We start from the raw sequence: 18,870 nt of genomic DNA, 5'->3' as shown, positions 1-18,870 counted from the left end.
CAAGTCAGGATTTCGGGGGGCACACCAAGGACTCTTCCCCTCCTGTAGTTCAGTCTGTAAGTGGATTTCCCAGGAAGGTTATGCAATAGACTTAATTGTTGACGCTGAATACTTTGAGATAAATTTAAGAATTATTGTTCATGTTAATTCTATTGTGAGTTGAACATATTATTATGAACACATCTCATTCTATCATGAACACACTCCAATATCTTTCTGTAATTGTCTCAATAGTATTTTAACCAGTTTACGCTATGGCACGGTAACTACACTACGGCATTTCGAGTGTAAGATCACAAAATTCAAAGTACCTATAAAAAAATACATCAAGTTTTATTTTATTTTTTCTACGTGAACTAGTTCTCTCTTTTTCTTCATTACGAGTACATAATTAATGCTTCCATATATATATATATATATATATATATATATATATATATATATATATATATATATATATATATATATATATTACACTAAAACATCCCTTAAAACCAAACGTCCTCACACCGAAAGTCCTGCACCGAAACGTTCTGCACCAAAACGTCTTACAGCCATTTGGAGTTTAATGTAATGGAATAGATAAGAAAAAAACATACCGGTATATCGAGATATATTGTACAACACATAACGTATGGAGAAACCAATACATATTCATTCAGGGATGTAGCCAGCAAGTTGTTCTATGGGGACATGACTCAATGTGTTACTAATGAAGAAAGAAGAATGCTATATTTCAACTCTGAGTAACTTGACAAATAGTTATTAGAAAACTGTTAAGAAAACAAACCTACATCAAATAAAAAAAAAAAAAATACAAATATTTCTACAAGTTCCACTTAAATATCGCGAACAGGCAATTACACCAATCAACGATAAGCATTAGTTTACGTTTTCTAATTTTAGCCAATCACAAGCAAGCATTTGTTTACATCTTTCAGATGGATAATTCTTTTTACCATTGAGAAGTATGTTTTTTCTCAACGGTAAAATATTACATATTATAACACTTAAATTCCACACAATTGAAGAGTTCTTATTAGAGACCGGATGTTAGGCAAAATGCCTATTCTTTATTATTAAAGATATAATCAAAAATAACGTTTTAAAGTTTATATGGGGGTTTATACTTTCGATTTAAGCCAATTTTATTTTGCCTATTTTGCCTATTTTGACCTTTAGTGCCTAATATTGCCTATTCTATGCATTTTTCTTCAAAATAAGCCTTCATTGGGAAAATATATCATTTATATAACATAAATAATACACACATATTAAGTGTTTGTAAACACAAGCACATAGTACGTTACGATATATATACATGGTGAACTTCAAAGATGTGCACATACTTCGGGAGGTGATTAGTAATATCAAAAGAAGACAAAATATTTTCTTGTATTTTGTCGAATTCCGTGTCTTGTACGACTGACAGAGTGCCAATTTGGTATTAAAAATTGAATCCTGACAATTGGAACGGAACCGAAAGATGTGCAGATACTTTGAGAGGTGATTCGTGACATGAAAAGAAGACAAAAAATCCTCTTGGATGTCACGAATCACCTCCCGAAGTATGTGAACACCTTTATGTCTCGTTCCAATTGTCAGGATTCGATTTTGGATTCCAAGTTGGCTCCTCTGTCACTCGTACACGACAAGGAATTCCACAACATGCAAGAGGACTTTCTTTCTTCTTTTGATGTCACGAATCACCTCCCGAAGTATGTGCTCATCTTTCAGGTTCACCCAGTATATATGGAATGCATAACAAGCTTCGTTTTCATATATACAATAAAAGAAGATATTAATAAACAGGTTTGTTTCTATATTCTTTGAACATTATCTATGACTTGAATCTATTTTTTAATGGTATTGAGTATTTATCTTCATTACTTCGAGTTACATTTTAGTGCCTATTTTACTGCCTATTTTTTAAATTTTTAGTGCCTATTTGCCTGCCTATTTTCCAGGTTTTTAGTGCCTAAACATCCGGTCTCTAGTTCTTATATACACTACCTTACTCTGCTTATAGTAATAATTGTTATTTAAGCTAAGGACAGAGATTGGTAAATTAACCATACAGTAAAAGAATGGTTGTCAGTAATTGTTTATATAATATGGCACCTAAGTTGTTAGGTCATATTGTTCCAATTTATATATTTATGTTACATTATTCTTAATATTTCAACTTCTGTACGAGAAAATGTTGACCGAATTATCTTAATATCAAAAGTATTTTTTTAAAATACAAATTTTCTTATTGTTACTTTTAAGAATTTTCCATGTCATTAGAGAGAATCAATCCACGTTTTCGCAAGGGCAGTTACTTATGTCTTTAACTATGTTATTGTCCAGTTAGTTGCACGCTCGCAACCAGAAGGATAAGATTTCCTCGGTGAAGATATAGACGGCCAACAGATACCGCGTAGATACACTCATAGTAAAATAATGGTGATCTATGATTGCTAACTTAATTTCAGAGAAGCTGAAATGATATAAGACAATCAAGAGGTCCTGACAGCAACCGCAATTGTTGGGAAAATAATTAGTATGAAATTTCCTTTACATCTAAATATCCCTTTTTACAAAGATGAGGTAGAGAGGGAATTAGGCAGAACAGGAATTCCTGTTCTGCCCAAAGATAAGATTAGATAAAAAATGTGCTACAAAGCGCTGGAGGGTCATTAGGCAGAACAGGAATTAGGCATAACAGGAAGACACCGGGAGATCCGATTGTCATCCGTCACGTGAACGGGCAATAAACCTGGATAAGTGTAAAGCAGCACGACTGAGCACCTACACATTACATCCATTGAGCGTGACATTGCTTGGAATTACAAATTTTAGAGGTCCATAGATTGGAAGACGGAATGCCACTCGAATTACCATAATAATCCCCTGATCTATCTTGATCTGCCTTTGTATTTCTATCTGTAGGGTCACATGTAGACGAAGATGTACTAGCTGTAAAGACTGCAACTGTGAAGAAGACAGCAACTGTAAAGACTGTCAGGATAGCGCATCTAAAGCAATCGAATCTTGAGGCTTTTGTATTCTTATTGCCAGTATGTCCCAAGCTATGGTTCACAAACGTAAATAGTTCTAATATCTATGTAAATGAATCTAAAATAATTGGTAGCCATATTAAATATATATTGTGATCCTACTCTAGTATCTAGAGACTAAGAAGAAAAGTATCTATGTATGGAGATCTATGACTCAGCCTGTATTAATGTAATCTCTGTATCACTCTTTAAAAAATAGTATAATGATGCAATAAATACTGCCAGTGTAATAATTATGAGTATATTGTAGTTTGTGGCAGTGTTAGGAAATGAGATATCATGAAGCACAGATGGGAACCAGTTAACCAATGAGAAAAAAATAACATAAAATAAAAGTTTTTGCTTCAACTTCACCCTTTCTGTTTTTGTTTCCTATTGTTTTTCGTACTTAGTATGGCTTCAGCTTTCCCGTTTGCTTCGAAAACTACTAACAAACTTTCTTATGTCGCCATCTCTTATCTCTCTTCTTCTCAGATTAAAACGAACAAAACGAAAGAGAAGAAAAAACAATCAAGTGTTGAAACTTAGAGACACAAGCAAGCTAGAGAGGCCAGTAAGCGAAGAAGTTATACGATATCTTCCTAACAGTTTGTGTCTTGTGTACAGTGTAAAAGTGTGTGAGGAAGGACTGAGAAAGTTTCTTTAGAAGTCCCGTATGTGCAAGATTCTCGTAGTAGTTAACTTTTACAAAACTTTCACTGTAGCCAGGCACCATCGCCGTCCTCCTCTCCCTCCCCCATGCACACAAAGAGAAAGAAAGAAAACTCTTAAGGTAATTTCATGCTTCCAGCTATCTTTATTATCATTTTGATAATGGGGATTATACAAAACTGACTCGAAATTTTCCTGTTTAGTAAAAAGAAAAAAAAAGTTAGTTAAAACCTAGGTAAAGGCATACTGGTACACATTAGCAAGTAAAATGTATACATAAAGGACACATCATTCTTAATTTATGAAATGATGCTCAGCAGACTCGCTCTGAGTTTTGCTCATATTATTATAAATTTTGTGTAAAGCAAAGCGTAATACTAGTATTAATATTTATTTGCAAAATTATCCAGATTTTAGGAAATAGTACTAAGTAGTATAGTCTGCGTTGTTGTCACATTTCCCGATAGTTACGTTGTTGTTACGTTTCCCCACAGTTTGCGTTGTTGTCACATTTCCCCATAGTTTGCGTTGTTATCACGTTTCTCGATAGCCTACGTTGTTACCACGTTTCCTTATAATCTGTGTTGTTGTTACGTTTCCCGATAGTTATATTATTGCCACGTTTCCCCATATTTTTCATTGTTGTCATGTTTTCCCATAGTTTACGTTGTTGTCACGTTTCCCGATAGTTTGTGTTGTTTTCACGTTTCCCGATAGCTACGTTGTTGCCACGTTTCCGCATAGATTGCGTTGTTGTCACATTTTCCCATAGTTTGCGTTGTTGTCACGTTTCCCGATAGTTTGCGTTGTTGTCACGTTTCATAATAGTTTACATTATTATCACGTTTCCCTATAGTCCGCGTTGTTATCATGTTTCTCCGTAGTTTGCGTTGTTGTCACGTTTCCTCATAGTTTGCGATGTTGTCACGTTTCGCGCTTCCAATAATTAAACTTTACAACATTTTTGGCGCTTACCTAAGAAAAAAAATATGCTAATATAGGAGGCAAAAATCAGTCGATTGATCTCATTGAGCTCAACAAAATGACACAGTGAGAGGAAATCCACATGTGTAGTTTTCGAAAAAAATACAGAAAATCTGTAATTTTGTAAACCTAAGGATTGTTTCTGTACACTTATTTAAGATGACACTGACACTGAAGTATAACCTAATCAAGTTTTTCGTAATGACCCTAGCCGATCGACATAACAACCCAAAACTATAATTAACGTATACTTCGATTTTTGTTTAACTATAATACTGTTCAAAGTTCGATAGATGACAATGTGCTGAACAAAACGACATATTTGAGATAAAATTCTGATGCGCAGTTTTCGAGAAATCTAGAAAAACTATCTCTTATGGTGTTACAAAATATGTCGTTCGTTGCCAATCTGATACATATTCTATCATGTTAAAAGATTATTTATTTATTTATTTATTTATTCATTTATCCACGTAACGTGTATTAAAATTTTACATTATTACGTAACAGATTGAATGTATTGTTTTTGATTTCTCTTAACAGTGACACATATTCCTAACAGTGACACACGTATCCCTAATAGTGACACACACATATCCCTAACAGTGACACACATATTCCTAACAGTGACGCATATGCTCCTAACAGTGACACACATATTCGTAACAGTGTAATACGTATTCCTAACAGTGACACACATGTCCCTAACAGTGACACACGTATTCCTAACGGTGACACATATATCTCTAGTAGTGCCACTCGTATTCCTAACAATGAAACACGTATTCCTAAAGTGACACACATATCCCTAATATGACACACATATTCCCAACGTGACACACACATATGCCTAACATTGACGCAAATACATACCCACATAATATTAATAGTGATGTATACATGCTACTTGTAAACGATTAGAATAAGTAACACTGCCATGTTTACACTACGTAAAGGAGTTTTGTTTGTATGGCGTGATATTTCCTCAATTAATTTTGAAACCGGAAGTTGTAGTAGATTGCAGCAACTTTCGGTTTTAGTAGAGGGATTAGAGTGAAGTTGATTGCAGGAAACTGCTTCTCGCTATACAGGATGTCCCAAAAGTAGGTATACACTCCTACATTGATCAAGACTAACATTCTGGTTTATGGGTTTATTTGCTTCGGCTCTTCCTAGGATAAGGTATAAGTAAAAGACATTAAGAACAAATAATAAAGAAACTAAGTCTATCTGATGGATAACAATAAGAAAAGACATAAAATGCAATGAGCCGATCAGTACGGTCAGTATACCTACATTTAGGCCATCCTGTATATTACCGGTTTTACTCTATAGCGATTAAAATGAAATCTTTCAGTTTAATGTCCCATGTTTATGTCTTGTAAACTACGGGAGATGGATGATTAATTCAAGTGAATGATGACGGAAGAATTCGTGGAATGATAATGTGGGAGGAAAGCCCACGGACACGATATTTGCCACCACACTTGGCCGGGTATCGAATCAGGTATCCCACACACCAGAGGTAAGCACTCTACCACTGAGTCACCGTGGCCTCCACTATAGGTATCTTGAAATACCAACTTCTGATTTAATCAAAATCATCCGTTCCACAAAGTGTTAACTAGTTAGTAACTCACGATATCAGTAACACCCATCACAGCTTATAAACTACCCCGAGTGGCTAGTGCTCTACCTAATAACCATAACCAGTCTATCATTATTTACAACTTTAAATAACAACTAATACTACAGACATTATATTTTCTCTCAATTCTCAGAATTTGCAATTTCACGAAACAATGTTGGATCAGTCAATTGATAAATCATAGTCGAGTGAATGATAATTGTTCTGTAGGTTCGTTTGAATGAGCATGTATGTGACAGTTGAATTACCACAAAACGATTTGCATACTTACCAAGCATGTATAAAGACACATCGTGCATGATTCAAATGAAGTCAAATAGACCAACTAATGTGAATCGGTATCGTAAAAAGTAAAAATGAAAAAGGGGAAATAAACGACAATTACGCATCAATAGGACTCGAAAATTTTTGACAGTGGATGTGTAGTGAACTGGATAATGAATATGTGAATATGAAAACTGAATATTTCATCTGCTTCAATGTGCCATACAGTTCCTTCGTGGCTAAGCGTTTAGTGTACGCGCCTTCGGCGTGGGAGATCCGGGTTCGATTCCCGGTGGGAGCTTATGTGGTTCGGATTTCACGTTAATCAGTAGGCCCACGTATCATATAACATCGCTGCTGAACAGGACGTTAAACTCAAAATCAACTCAACTCAATGTGTCATATGCTAACATACGATCTCGGCATGCATAAGACTGCAGCCACATAGGCATCGCATACCCTGACGGAAGTGCAAAGGTTACATGGATGAGAATTTGCAAGGTATCACCTTGCAAGTTACAAGCAGGAAAGTGTTGATTTTCTGCACAACATAATTGCGATTGGCGAATGTCCTATGAAAAAGAATGCATTGTCCTCTCATATGAAGTGCCACCAGGGACTACTGTAAATGCTGCATACTATGCCCTGTACGTGAGCAACTATTTGTGGCTACTATTGGGACGGAAACGACCACATTTCCAGCAGATTGGGCCAATTCTGCTCCACAACAACACCAGACGTCATACTGCCCATGCGGTACAATCTCGCTTACGACGATGTTGTTGCGAAGTACGGGATCATTCGTCATGTTACCTGTATATTTTGACTTGTTCCCTGGGGTTTTGATTTGTTCCCAAAAATGAAAGAACTATTTCGGGAAGTACATTTCCGTGATATTGCCAATATTGTTCATGATTTAAGGCGCTCTCTTGAAACCCTCTCACAAATGGAGACTGAATGGTATCTGATGTCAGCCAAATATCTTGAAATGTGTTCACTAGACAGTGAGGGATTACACCGACGGAACGCAATCTTACTCATGTGAGTAAATCATTTCATTTTCATTTCCCAGATATATTGTCAATTTAATTGAAATGACCTCATATTTATAGGATTGGATATTCCTTTTTACATTTATTTATGGTATTTAATTTGATATTCCGCTACTAAAATGTTAATGAATCCCGACCAAGAGAAGATCAAAATGAATTCTTTTTAAAAAACACAAACATGAGGATGGTCTAAGTGTATTCATTTAATATAATTATTTTCTTGTTGAAATGAATTTAACACAATTATTTTTTAAATAATTAAAATCGATATGAGTATATATCGTTAAAATGAATTACATAGCTGAAATGATATGATCATCAAAAATAGTAAAATTCCAAAATAAATAAATAGTATTTGAGAATATCTACTTACCAGGTACCATTGAAAAGGAAAGTAAGGATCCGTTGGATCTTCTTGTGGCCTGATATGAACTAGATTTTCAACTTTGAGAGGTTTATAGCCTCTTTTCACTCGCTTGAATCCCAGTTGTTGTATAGCTGTTTGGACCTGTAAAATATAAAACAATTTATTATTAAGATTAAAAACTAATGTAGAAAATTCTACAATATTATCATATTAGTGTATGACGAGAAAAAATGGTCCAAAGGTAAGATACATACGAGGGAGAATCAAAAACTAAGGTTACAAGGCCGATATTTCTGAAGTTTCGTTTATCAGTGGTGCCCCCCTTATGTCCATGACGCACCCCCCACCGCAATTGTCTATCCATAGGTGTTCTTCCATGAAAAAAAAATCTTTTCGATTAATTTTTACACCCTCTCAAACATATTTATATAGATTTTTAACCCCCCCCCCCAAATATTTCAATGACGCAGTTTGCGTCATAGCCCCCCTTGTGAGCACCCCTGCGTTTATTATAGAGAAATGAGGCGTGTATGGTAATTTTAATACACGGAGTTGGCAACTGTGTAGAATTTCAGCCACCCGCCACTTAGAGAGTTTGTTAGTTGTATGTAAACACAAAAAGCTTTTCTCGTTTGGAAAACTGGTCTCGCGAACAATTCAAGTAAGTTATTCGATTTCTGTGGGCGAAACATATAACCGCGGCAGAAATTTACCGGCAGCTGGTAGAAGTTTACGGAGAAGCTGTAATGTCTCGTCAACATGTCGCAGAATGGTGTCGAAAGTTTCGGCTGGTAAAGAAAGCGTCACCGAGGAGTAGCACAGTGGCCGACCCAGCACAGCGTCAACACTTTTGAACACAGCTTGCGTGAAGGAGGTGATTCCAAGCGACTTTCATCTGTTCCCGCACTCGAAGGAGCACCTCTGAGACTGTCGCTTTGCTTCAGATAAGGACGTAAAACACTTTGTGACAACGATTCTGAATAGACAAGGATATGACTTTTACCAGGAGGGAATCTTCAAACTCATCCCACGATGCGACAAGTGCCTCAATCAATATGAAGACTACGTCGAAAAATAACCTAATGTTGGCTGTATTGGCTGTATAAGAATATGTATAGACGTTTCACTGCAGGCTTTGTTACCTTACTTTCTGATCTCTCCTAGTATTATATGTATATATATATATATATATATATATATATATATATATATATATATATATATATATATATATGTGTGTGTGTGTGTGTGTGTGTGTGTGTGTGTATGTGTGTGTGTGTGTGTGTGTGTGTAATATGTTAGGTGTAGATTGTATCTGTTGTAGTTTTATTCTAATGCTGACACAAACTCCTTTAAATGACGCACCCACTACTTGCAATTATACTTTCATCTAACAAACTTTCTGCTTAACCCTTTTTGAACATTTTGGGTGCCATAGCTTTACACCGTTCGGTAACTCGTTCTTTCAGCTATAAGATGCTGCTAAATACGTCATGGCGATAAAACACTAGAAAACTGCTGTAATTTATCAGATGATCGGACAAGTGGGTTTCAGAAACCGATTTTGAACTAGCGACATTTTTCAGCAGCACAGACGTAGATTAAGAGACAAAAAAGTTGATTGCCATAGAAACAAAATTGTATTAGAGTAGAGTTCCGTAAATTCAACTTAACGTGAATTGAGGGGGTGACGAGTTACCGAAAATATCAAGTTCTGTGTCATAAGAGATAGATAATTCATAACTCATAATATTTTATTACATATTAGTCTAGGGAAAGTTCTGGCATAATTCAGGATACATTAAAGTACAATACACCCTAAAAATGATAGTTAAAAGTTAAAGAAAATCTTACATACATCTCATGCTAGATTGTTACACTCCTTTTGTCTTCATTTGTTTCGTATAGGGGGTGTCAGGAATTATTACAGTCCAGTTGTGCTTAAGATCGTTTTTCCTATTTAAAAATAAAAGTGATCGTCGAGTTATACGGAATGTCAAGATATCGGAAGTCAAATTAGAGGTGTTCTCCTGTATTAAATTATGTTCCAGCAGGCACGTAGCCAGGATTTCGTGAAGGGGGCGGGGGGTCTGTGACATCAAATACTGTAGTTATCACACCAGGAGCTCGATCAACCTAAACTCTTTTACTGGCAACATATATTGGTTTGTTAGGAAAATAAAATGAGGATATCTTAGTAAGTATTTTAATAATAAACTATGAAGAAATCTCGAGTAAAAGAATTTAAAAAAAAGGTATTGTAAAAGATTTTACAATATTTATGTTCCTTTCTTTGTTCATTCAAATATAACAATTTTCCTTTCATTATTACTTCAAGTATTATAAAAGGTACATATACATTATTATATAAAGTACATATTCAATAATGACTTGTAAAATATTTTACAATATCTGCGTTTCTTTCTCTGTTGAATCAACTGTTAACCGAACTTTCTTTCCACATAACTTTTTTGTTTTCATTATTCCGTCAACTACTGTCTGTTCCAAATGAGAGGTTAAAGGAACAGTAGAAAAGTGTTTCTGAAATAACGTGTTTGATACTGCAGAGAAGCGATGACGGAAAATTACGATTTAAAAAATGTCCGCATTGTTACAGAACGGCACTATGTTTTCGAAAGCTTGAAATTTCGCTGACTAGTAGCAGAAATTCTGAGAATTCCGTAACTTTTCTAGAAATTTCAAAGTTCCTGACTTTTCCAGGATATCCTGCTCATTCGCTACTATGTGTGGCAAGTAACACAAATCTCATAAAAAAGAGTAACCAAAAGCTTCCTCACTTTTTTCATTTTGGTTTCGAAGGGGGTTCCGGATCCCACGCACCCCCCCTTGGCTATGTGCCTGGTTCCAGTTGAGATTATAGTATGTTAACCATCTCGCTCTCTACAATATGATTATTTGCTATGTTATATGCAAAATAATTTTTGGAAGTAACTCGGCCAGGGACAATATTTAAAGGTTCTATCTAGTATTTCTAATTCGTCTCGTAGGAATACGGGATACTCTTAAACTTTGTACGATAAAGAGTTGAGTTGATTTTAGTTTAGCGTCCCTTTCAGCAGCGAGGCTATATGAGACGTGGACCTACTGATTAACGTGGAATCCGAACCACATGAGCTCCCGCCGGGAATCGAACCCGGGACTCCCACGCCAAAGGCGCGTACGCTAACCGCTTAGCCACGGAGGAGCTCTGTACGATAAAGAATCCTGTGACTGTGCATAAGAAACAATGTAAAGGAAACTACTTCAATAAACTCTAAATTCAACATTCACATAAAAATCTGTTTGTAACTTCTTGAAATTTCATATCAGGATACTAGATTTGTACACGAATTTAAAGTTTGGGTAAAACAAGCAAGTTGTTTGTAAAATTACACCATATTTCTATAACGTCAATAAATCTTAAACTCTAATCAAAAAAGCACTAGCAGAACCTGCGCTCTCTACACAGTGCATCATCAACATATGAGCATGAATCTCCTTGACATTCCTCACAACATCTGTACATGTCCCTTTATAGACACAAGAGAAAGACGTCTTGATAAAAATCGGCAAGGGATTCAGTAGTAGAAAATGGATCGATCTGGCTCAGTTTTAGCCAACTCACAAGCCCCTGGGAAAATGACCACCATGCACCGTGAGCCCACGGTCTTTTACGACCTCCATTTTAGGGGTGAATTTGTTCCCTTTTATGACCACTTTTTAGGGGGTGTATTCGTTCTCTTTTACGACCTCCATTTTAGGGGGGTGAACTCATTCCCTTTTATGAACACTTTATCAACCCTTATTTTAATATAGCAGAAATTACGAACACATAGAAGAGAAGATAACACTACGTAACACATAGCAGGACAGATAACAGATAAGAATATGAAACATAGAAGGGGTGTATTCGTTCTCTTTTATGAGCATATTTTCCAACCCCTATTTTAAGATAACAGAAATTACATACGATTACGAACACATAGAAGAGCATAAGAGTACGTAACACACAAGGGTGTATTCATTCTCTTTCATGAGCACTTTTTCAACATAGCAGACAATGAACATAGCAAAGGGGTACGAACACATAACATAACAAGGGTGTACTCGTTTTCAACCCCTATTTTAACATAGGAGATAACACATAAGATTACGAACACATAGAAGAGAAGATAACACATAACACTACGTAACATACAGCAGAGGAGATAACACATAAGAGTACGTAACATAACAAGGGTGTATTCATTCCCTTTTATGAGCATATTTTTCAACCCCTATTTTAACATAGCAGATAACACATAGAAGAGAAGATAACACATAACACTATTTTAACATAGCAGATAACATATAAGATTACGAACACATATAAGAGCAGAAGACTACATAACATAGCAGGCCTCCATTTTAGGGGTGAACTCGTTCTCTTTTATGAGCATATTTTCAACCCCTATTTTAACATAACAGAAATGACATAAGAATACTTAACTCATTCCAACCCTTATTTTAACATAACGAGCAAAGATTACAATCGAACACCCACGGTCTACAGATAATCATTATAGAGGGTGTATTCATTCATTCTCTTTGATGACCATTTTTTCCACCCCTAATGAAATTACATAGGAGAGCAGATAATACATAAGATTCGTTCTCTTTTACGACCTCCATTTTAGAGGGTGAACTCGTTCCCTTTTATGATTACTTTTTCAACCCCTATTTGAACATAGCAGATAACACATAGAAGAGAAGATAACACATAACACTATTTTAACATAGCAGAAATGACATAAGCATGTCCTCAAACTACTGACCATCGTGAACAAAGGTCAAACTCGAAAACAAAACAACATATCGAGGTGCTGTTTCCACATTTAGCAATTGGTCATCAACTAGTGCAAGTTCCAAAATAGTGACCATCGAGGTCAAAGGTCAAAATACTTAAAACCTAATAACTCAGAAACGGAGCCACATATTGAGGTGCTGTTTCCACATTTAGTAATCGGCCACCAACTACTACAAGTTCCAAAATAATGATCATCGAGGTCAAAGGTCAAAGTACTTAAAACCCAATAACTCGACAACTGAGCCACATATTGAGATGCTGTTTCCACATTTAGTAATTGGTCATCAGGTATTACAAGTTCCAAAATAATGATCGTCGAGGTCAAAGGTCAACATACTTAAAACCTAATTACTCGAAAATGGATCCACATATTGAGGTGCTGTTTTCAAATCTACTAACTGGTCATCAACCACTGCAAGTTTCAAAAATAATGACCATCGAGGTCAAAGGTCAGCATACTTAAAACCTAATAACTCGAAAACGGATCCACATATTGAGGTGGTGTTTCCACATTGAGTAATAGGTCATCAGGTACCACAAGTTCCAAAATAATGACCATCGAGGTCAAAGGTCAACATACTTAAAACCCAATCACTCGAAAACGAAACCACATATTGAGGTGCTGTTTCCACATTTAGTAATTGTTCATCAACCACTGCAAGTTTCAAAAATAATGATCATCGAGGTCAAAGGTAAAATATTTAAGCCTTAATAACATGTAAACAGCGTGTCGGATAAAAAACTTGTGTGACCTATTCAGTTTTGTACCAAGCAGAAAAAGTGAAGAATGAATCAATTTGAGTGGTTTATTTGCTATTTTACTAACGAGGAATGCCATTTTGTACTACTCAAACAAACGAAGGAATAAATTTGTATTAACCTAAGAAAAGCGAAAAATTCTCATTTTAATTAAACGAATTAATAAATTTATACTAACTAGAAAAAAAAAGCGAAGAAGGACTATTTTGTACTACTCCAATAAACGAAGAAGTATTCAATTTTGTACCAACTAGAAAAACAGACCGAAGGAGGACCATGTTAACTATTTAAATAAACATAGGAATAAATTTGTACACCGAGGAAAAGCAAAGAACCAACCAACCAACTGGAAAAGTGAAGAAGAGCCACTTCAACAATCTTAGAATTTTATATCATTAGGTACTGTTTAAACAAACGAGAAATGACAATTTTAACTAGCTCAGAATTTATGTAACAAAAGAACAAATTTGAATGTATCAAACCAGAAAAAACCTAAGAATGATCATTTTAACAAGTTCATAATTTCTGTGACGAAAGAATAATTTCGATGTTCTACTTTTTATACCAACGAGAAAAAAATGAACTAGCTGAATATTTAAATATACGAAAGAATAAATTTAAGTGACCTATTCAATTTTGTACCAATGAGAAATGGCATTTTTAACTGGTTCAGAATTTTACTACTCAAATAAACAATGGAATATTTAGTTTTGTACCACCGAGAAAAAAAAACAAAGAATATTGTACCATTTTGGAGTATTCAAATAAACAAAGGAATTATAACTTGTGTCAACTCTAAAATCAATTAAACGAAGTAATGCATTTGAAAAACCGAAGTTGAGTATTTTATACCATTTTGTATTATTTCAACAAACAAAAGAAAAAGCAAAAAGGACCATTTTAAACTATTTAAATAAACGAAGGCATAAACATGAGTGAGACCAGAGAAAAACCGAAGAAGGTCCATTTTAACTAACTGAGAATTTCTGTACCTTTTTGTACTATTTAAACAAACGATGGGATAAATTTGAGTGACCTGCTTTTTGTACTAACCAGAAAAATCGAAGAAGATACCTTTATACTAGCTCAATGAACGAAAGAACAAATTTGAGTGTTCTACTTTTTGTACCGAACAAAGAAGAACCATTTTGTACTAATCAAATAAACGAAAGAAAAAAGTTAAAAAAAAAGACCAATTTAACTAGCTCAGAATTTATATACGTTTTGTTTAGGTGTCCTACTTTTTGTACCAGCGTGAAATGTCTTTTTAACCAGCTCAGTAGTATTCAAATAAACAACTAGTTCAGAATTTCTGTACTTTTGTGCCATTCAAACAAATGAAAAAACCAAGCAGGAAAAGAAAAGAATTTGTACTGACCAGAAAAGGCGAAGAAGGATCATTTTATACCTTTATGTGCTATTTAAATAAACGAAGGAATAAATTTGAGTGATCTATTCAATTTTATACCAATGAGAAAAGGCATTTAACTGGCTCAGAATTTGAGTTGTCTATTTAGTTTTGTACCAACCTAAGAAGAAGGGTGAAGAAGGACTATTTTATAATTTTACTACTCAAATAAACAATGGAGTATTTAGTTTTGTACCACCGTGAAAAACAAAGAAATTGCACCATTTTGGAGTATTCAAATTAACAAAGGACTTATAATTTGTGTGTGTCAACTCTAAAAACGGCCATTTTGTATTATTTCAACAAACAAAAGAAAAAGCAAAAAGGACCATTTTAAACTATTTAAATAAACGAAGGCATAAACATGAGTGAGACCAGAGAAAAACCGAAGAAGGTCCATTTTAACTAACTGAGAATTTCTGTACCTTTTTGTACTATTTAAACAAACGATGGGATAAATTTCAGTGACCTGTTTTTTGTACTAACCAGAAAAATCGAAGAAGGTACCTTTATACTAGCTCAATGAACGAAAGAACAAATTTGGGTGTTCTACTTTTTTATACCAAACAAGGAAGAACCATTTTAACTAGTTGAGTATTTTTGTGCTACACAAATCAACAAATGAATAAATTTGAGTGACCTATTCAATTTGGTATCAACAAGAAATACCATTTTAAATAACTCAGCATTTTATATCTTTTTGTGCTATTTAAATAAACGAAGAAAGCGAAGGAGATCCAATTTAGCTAACTCAGAATTTTATACCATTTTGTACTAATCAAATAAACGAAGGAATAAATTTTTGTGACCTATTCAGTTTTGAAAACAAGCAGGAAAAGGAAAGAATTAACATTTTGTACTAATCAAATAACCATATTAACTAACTCAAAGAAACGAAAGAATAAATTTTGAGTGGCTTAAGCAAAGAAGGTCAATTTGTATCTTTTGTGCTATTAAAACTGAGTGACCTATTCAATTTTGTTTGCAATTAAAAAAACGGAGAAGGTCTATTTTATGTACATTTTGTACTACTCAAATAAACAAAGAAATACCATATTCTGCTACTCAAACAAGCGACGGAATAAGCTCAGAATTTCTATACCTTTTTGTGTTATTCAAATAAACGAAGGAATAAATTTGTGTGACTTATACCAACCATGAAGGTTCATTATACCATTTTGTATTACGGGTGGTCTATTTCATTTTTGTAACAATCAGAAGAAAACAGCTCAGAATTTTATACCTTTGTGGTGTTACATTTTGTATATTTTTGTGTCATCCAGAGAACAATTTAAATTGACTCTCCCGTCACTAAGAAAGGCTTATAAAATATTTCAACGTAAGATTTAACAAACCAGAATTGCGTCATAATTGTGTAGAACAGATTCCATAGTAATTTGCGTAACATCATGCATGGCCATTTTTGATCATAGCAGAAGAAGAGATCATATCAAAGTAAGAAAAGCAGATATTTAACATTTGTACTGCTAGTATAGTTAGGGTCCTAAGGTACTGCGTATTGCTCAACGATTCAATTATTTTTTAAAACTTTTTTCCTCGTCTAAGGTAAAGTATATGAAACTTCAAATATATATTTTTGCATTTATGTATTTTATTATAATGGAATATAAGTTTATGGAGTATATTTGGAAAATAATAGGACATACATCATGATGTTATATTGCCTTGAAATATATTATTAAACACGGAGAATGCATAGAATGCTTTTATTCTAGGTATATAAATAGATGTATCACACTTGATTTGTTTTTGCTGAAGAGCAGAAAAATGACTAGCACGGAGATTGTTTATGTTTCACCTAGAGAAAAAGAAATTCAGCGTGAAAACGAAAAACCTATACTGTTAATCCAGCCGTCTGACCCCGATTTGCCAGATGAATTACGTGATAAAGTGAGAATCATATATCCAACACAAGAAATAGAAGATGTGTATTATTTTAGACGGTATAATAGATATAATGATGAAATACTCCCGGAAAGTGATGATGACAGTGTTTCAAATATTACCTGTTTTGAACTGGAAGCTAATGAGTGCGACTGTACTAGTGAAACTATTAGTGATACATGTGTTATACAATTATTTAATGAGTATACACCAAATTCAGTATTATTATGTGAAGCATGTTCTAACCATAATGAAAATGAAAAAGATCACAACTGTTTGCTGCAGTATGATTACGAATTATTACAAAAGGTGTGGACAATCTTGATTAAACGTGAAATGAGAGAAAAAATCTATAAACTTTATATAAAGAAGCATTTTAAAGGTTGTAATATTGAGAACACTTATACTTTGGAGAAAAAATTTAATCTGGTATATGAATACATTACAGAGTGTGATTATTATATCAACAAAATAGTAGAAATGTTTTTAGAGAAAGATAAACAATTATTTAATTCTGTAAATGAACACTGAGCCCACTGTAGCATATGCATTTGATTGTGAATGAATAGAGGAACTTGAACTGTTAACTGGATCAATTTGTAGTATTGTAGATAACTAACATTGGACTCTGGCAACTGAATTGTCAGGGAGAGTCAATTTAAATTGTTCTCTGGATGACACAAAAATATACAAAATGTAACACCACAAAGGTATAAAATTCTGAGCTGTTTTCTTCTGATTGTTACAAAAATGAAATAGACCACCCGTAATACAAAATGGTATAATGAACCTTCATGGTTGGTATAAGTCACACAAATTTATTCCTTCGTTTATTTGAATAACACAAAAAGGTATAGAAATTCTGAGCTTATTCCGTCGTTTGTTTGAGTAGCAGAATATGGTATTTCTTTGTTTATTTGAGTAGTACAAAATGTACATAAAATAGACCTTCTCCGTTTTTTTTAATTGCAAACAAAATTGAATAGGTCACTCAGTTTTAATAGCACAAAAGATACAAATTGACCTTCTTTGCTTAAGCCACTCAAAATTTATTCTTTCGTTTCTTTGAGTTAGTTAATATGGTTATTTGATTAGTACAAAATGTTAATTCTTTCCTTTTCCTGCTTGTTTTCAAAACTGAATAGGTCACAAAAATTTATTCCTTCGTTTATTTGATTAGTACAAAATGGTATAAAATTCTGAGTTAGCTAAATTGGATCTCCTTCGCTTTCTTCGTTTATTTAAATAGCACAAAAAGATATAAAATGCTGAGTTATTTAAAATGGTATTTCTTGTTGATACCAAATTGAATAGGTCACTCAAATTTATTCATTTGTTGATTTGTGTAGCACAAAAATACTCAACTAGTTAAAATGGTTCTTCCTTGTTTGGTATAAAAAAGTAGAACACCCAAATTTGTTCTTTCGTTCATTGAGCTAGTATAAAGGTACCTTCTTCGATTTTTCTGGTTAGTACAAAAAACAGGTCACTGAAATTTATCCCATCGTTTGTTTAAATAGTACAAAAAGGTACAGAAATTCTCAGTTAGTTAAAATGGACCTTCTTCGGTTTTTCTCTGGTCTCACTCATGTTTATGCCTTCGTTTATTTAAATAGTTTAAAATGGTCCTTTTTGCTTTTTCTTTTGTTTGTTGAAATAATACAAAATGGCCGTTTTTAGAGTTGACACACACAAATTATAAGTCCTTTGTTAATTTGAATACTCCAAAATGGTGCAATTTCTTTGTTTTTCTCGGTGGTACAAAACTAAATACTCCATTGTTTATTTGAGTAGTAAAATTATAAAATAGTCCTTCTTCACCCTTCTTCTTAGGTTGGTACAAAACTAAATAGACAACTCAAATTCTGAGCCAGTTAAATGCCTTTTCTCATTGGTATAAAATTGAATAGATCACTCAAATTTA

The 18,870-nt window shown here is 34.0% G+C and overlaps 1 protein-coding gene across 1 annotated transcript in view; it reads right to left on the bottom strand.

Annotated features, from left to right (window-relative positions):
* Positions 1-18,870, bottom strand: part of amon (prohormone processing protease amontillado) — an 851,181-nt gene that overhangs the window by 422,228 nt on the left and 410,083 nt on the right. Inside the window, exon 3 of the mRNA XM_081730809.1 lies at positions 8,035-8,169. Within this exon, the coding sequence (XP_081586935.1) occupies positions 8,035-8,169 (135 nt within the window). The remainder of the gene's footprint in view (positions 1-8,034; positions 8,170-18,870) is intronic.

This window comes from Thermobia domestica, chromosome 11 (genome assembly GCF_964235325.1).
Source record: "Thermobia domestica chromosome 11, izTheDome1.hap1.1, whole genome shotgun sequence".
Lineage (NCBI taxonomy): Eukaryota > Metazoa > Arthropoda > Insecta > Zygentoma > Lepismatidae > Thermobia > Thermobia domestica.
The sequence above is the reverse complement of the archived record's forward strand: the minus strand, read 5'-3'. Positions and strand labels throughout refer to the sequence as shown.